At 56.8% G+C, this 3591-nt stretch overlaps 1 protein-coding gene across 1 annotated transcript in view; it reads left to right on the plus strand.

Moving 5' to 3' along the window:
• The window catches only part of RPTOR (regulatory associated protein of MTOR complex 1), a 99846-nt gene that overhangs the window by 88160 nt on the left and 8095 nt on the right, over positions 1-3591 (plus strand). The window contains exon 29 of the mRNA XM_033518796.1: positions 2711-2817. Within this exon, the coding sequence (XP_033374687.1) occupies positions 2711-2817 (107 nt within the window). The remainder of the gene's footprint in view (positions 1-2710; positions 2818-3591) is intronic.

A 3591-nucleotide genomic window follows, 5' to 3' on the forward strand; every position in this document is an offset into this window, starting at 1 on the left:
GAGGAGTTCAGGTGCTCAGAGCAGCACCTGGGGCAGGACAGGCTGAGTGAGGAGCAGCTCAGGTGCCAAGCCCAGGAGCCAAAGCCCCGTGGGTGGGCTGCAGGCTCAGTTGTAACATCCTGGAGTAGGACCTCTGTTAATTAAAAAGGAAATGATCATTAGCATTCAATCCCACGTTCTCTCCTCATCCCAAAATACTATGAATTGAGCATGGAAACACGAGCCAATCCTGTCTCATCTCTGCCATGCAAACCTTTGCTCGTACATGGAAATAGTTCAGCTATTTCTGTCTCGTTCCATACTGTGAGTGCCAGCTCTGGGTGGAACATTTCGCAGTCAGAGGAAGCTTTCCTTCCCCTCACACCCTTCCAAGTGACTGACATTTCTGTACAGGGGCTTTTCTGCCCTTCAGACAGGTTGCAGTTCTGGTTCAGCGTTGCCTTTTGCATCCCCTTTTTGGCCAGGGCAGAGCTGGGGTGCCGCAGGAGCAGAGCCCCCAGCCCAGGGCTCAGCACAGGCAGCTTTGCAGCCAGGACCCAGCACTTCCAGGCAGATCCTTGCTTTGGGATGATCAAATCCTGCCCTTCCCTCTTCCAGGGAGCAGCAGTTATCCCTGAGCTGAACTATTTAAGTTTTAATAAGAAAGGCAGGAACTGCAAGGTTCGTACCCAGCTTCATCCCTGGAAGTGTCCCAGGCCAGGCTGGGCAGCTTGGAGCACCCTGGGGCAGTGGAAGGTGCCCCATGGCAGGGTGGAGTGAGGTGGTTGTTAAGGTCCCTTCCAACCCAGACCATCCCAGGATTCTGTGATCATCTCCCTCCTTTTCTCCCACCCTGCTTGGGAGTCAGCCCTTGTCCTTCCCATCTGTTTTGTGGAGTCCCTCTGGAGCCTCTTCCCTCTGTGAGACTCTCCCTGCCCGCCTGGCTGTCATTGCTGAATGTCCTCAGTGACAAACTGCTGACAGGCACCCAAGAGAGGCACCAAAAACGCCAATTCTGTCCCCAAATTCATCTCCCCTGTCCCCCTCCACAGAACAGCCCCTGGAGCTGCAGCTGATGGGGCCTGGTGCTGGTCAGAAAGAAACCTTTCCTTCAAACTGGGGGACATTCCTGGCAAATCAGGAGTTTGGAGCTGCCTCGGAGCTCTTTACCTGCTGAACTCCACCAGGGATGGGAATGGGCAGCTCCATCTCAGCTGCCAGCTTTATCCTGTCACATGGGCCATAAACAGATGACAAATGCCAACACTTCGAGGTGTTTATCATCTCCATCACTGCTGCCTGGCTCTCCAGCCCTGCCAGCTGCTCTGAGGGATCCATTTGGCTAAAGAGAGAAATGCAGGCTCCCAGGTGAGCCCTGGGTTTCCTGCAGTGATCATCAGTGACCTCCTCCAGGACAGGGCAGGAGCAGGGATCCCTGATGTTTAGGGAGGGGAGAGGGGCAGAGTGTTTTCCCTGAAGCTGAGCGAAACAAGGTCATTGCATGGTGCTGGAGGAGAACTCGGTGTTCACAGGATGTGTCTGCTGCTTCCTTTGTGCTCTGTGACGGTGCTGATCTGCTGCAGGGTGCTTGTGGCCCTTTGGTGACAAAGGAGCACGTTGGGGCAGGCTTTGGTTTCCTGCTGGGGATGATTGCTGGCAGTAAATCCAGAGAAATGCACATTTCCACCTTGTGGACAAGCACGATGTGGAGTGGAGACACGGGGATGGTGCTGAAGGCACTGAGAGTGCTCGGGGCAGGAGCTGCAGTCCTGATGCATTGCAGAGGGTTCTGACTCCAGTTCTGGCTGGTTATGAAACACTGCTCAGCACCAGAGACTCAGCCTGGCACCAGGAGAGGGTGGACAACTGCTCTGGGAGCCAGGAATGCTGTTCTGGGAGCCAGGAATGCTGCTCTGAGGCAGGAATGCTGCTCAGGGATCCAGGGATGCTGCTCTGAGAGGCAGGAATGCTGCTCTGAGTCAGGAATGCTGCTCTGGAAGGCAAGGATGCTGCTCTGAGAGGCAGGAATTCTGCTCTGGAAGGCAAGGATGCTGCTCTGAGCAGGAACTGTGCTGCTGTCTCTGCCCTCCCGAGGGGCTGGAACAGACACCAAGCCTGGAGTTCTTCTCTGGTTCCCTCCCGGGGTTTCTGTTTGTGTTTTTAAGGCAGTGAGGATGGGATGTTGTGCTGAACTTCCCCTGGAGACTGATCTGTGCCCTCAGGGATGAGGAGCAAGCTCTTGTGAGGGTGTTGGAGCTGCTGTCACTGCAGGGTGTTCCCCTCCTCACCAGACTGGTTTGTGCCCCCACCAGCTGTTAAAATTCACTCCACTGCAGCCCTGACTTGGCTGTTCCTTGTCCAGAACATCTCCCACATCCTCCTGACAGAACGAGGAGCTCTCAGGGCCAGGAGCTCTCAGCTCTTGCTGCCTGAGGTGGCAGCAGCTGGGTGCTCCAGCCAGCATTTAATGTTCTCATGAGGTGCAGGGCCCGCCTGTGCTCGGCTTCTCAGCTCTCCCAGCAGGGCCAGAGGCCGTGTGTGGACTCCAGTCCAGGAGCAGCTGGTCCAGTCCCATCTGGAGGATGTGGGGGGTCTGTGTGTGTCGTTTTCCATTGCCCCTGGTGGTGACAGTGTCAGGAACACGGGGTCAGGACAGCTGATGCTCCACGGAGTGCAGCTCTGCCCCTGCTGGCACTGACCTGCTCCCCTGCCTTGTTTTGTTGTGTCTCAGGAGCAGGGATGGTGGTGGACTGGGAACAGGAAACCGGGCTCCTGATGACCTCAGGAGACGTGAGGATCATCCGGATCTGGGACACGGATCGGGAAATGAAGGTCCAGGTAAGGCTTGTCCACAGCTCCTTCTCCCTGCTGGAGCCCATCCCCTGGGCCCAGTGCCCCAAAGCACCTGGGGCTGCTCTGTGAGGGGCTGCCAGCTCCTGGAGCTCCTGATTCCCTGATTCCTGATTCCCTGATTCCCTGCCTTCCTGATTCCCTGATTCCTTCCCTGATTCCCTGATTCCTTGATTCCTGCTTCCCTGATTTCTGATTCCCTGATTCCCTGATTCCCTGATTCCCTGATTCCCTGCCCCAGGGCCCATTCCAAGCTCAGTAAAACCACTCAGACACTCTGGGAGTGTCAGGGCTCTCCTGGACGCTGCTGTGCTGTTCTGGGTGGGCAGAAAGGTGTGGGGAATCTGAGGCTGCGGAATCCAGAGGCCACACCAGGCTGTAGAGGCAGGCACTGGGATGCAGGGACAGGCACTGGGATGCACTGGGATGCACTGGGATGCACTGGGATGCAGGGACAGCACTGGGATGCAGGGACAGCACTGGGATGCAGGGACAGCACTGGGATGCACTGGGATGCACTGGGATGCACTGGGATGCACTGGGATGCAGGGACAGCACTGGGATGCAGGGACAGCACTGGGATGCACTGGGATGCAGGGACAGCACTGGGATGCACTGGGATGCACTGGGATGCACTGGGATGCAGGGACAGCACTGGGATGCACTGGGATGCATTGGGATGCACTGGGATGCACTGGGATGCAGGGACAGCACTGGGATGCAGTGGGATGCACTGGGATGCAGGGACAGCACTGGGATGCA

Source organism: Parus major, chromosome 18 (genome assembly GCF_001522545.3).
Source record: "Parus major isolate Abel chromosome 18, Parus_major1.1, whole genome shotgun sequence".
Classification (NCBI taxonomy): Eukaryota; Metazoa; Chordata; class Aves; order Passeriformes; family Paridae; genus Parus; species Parus major.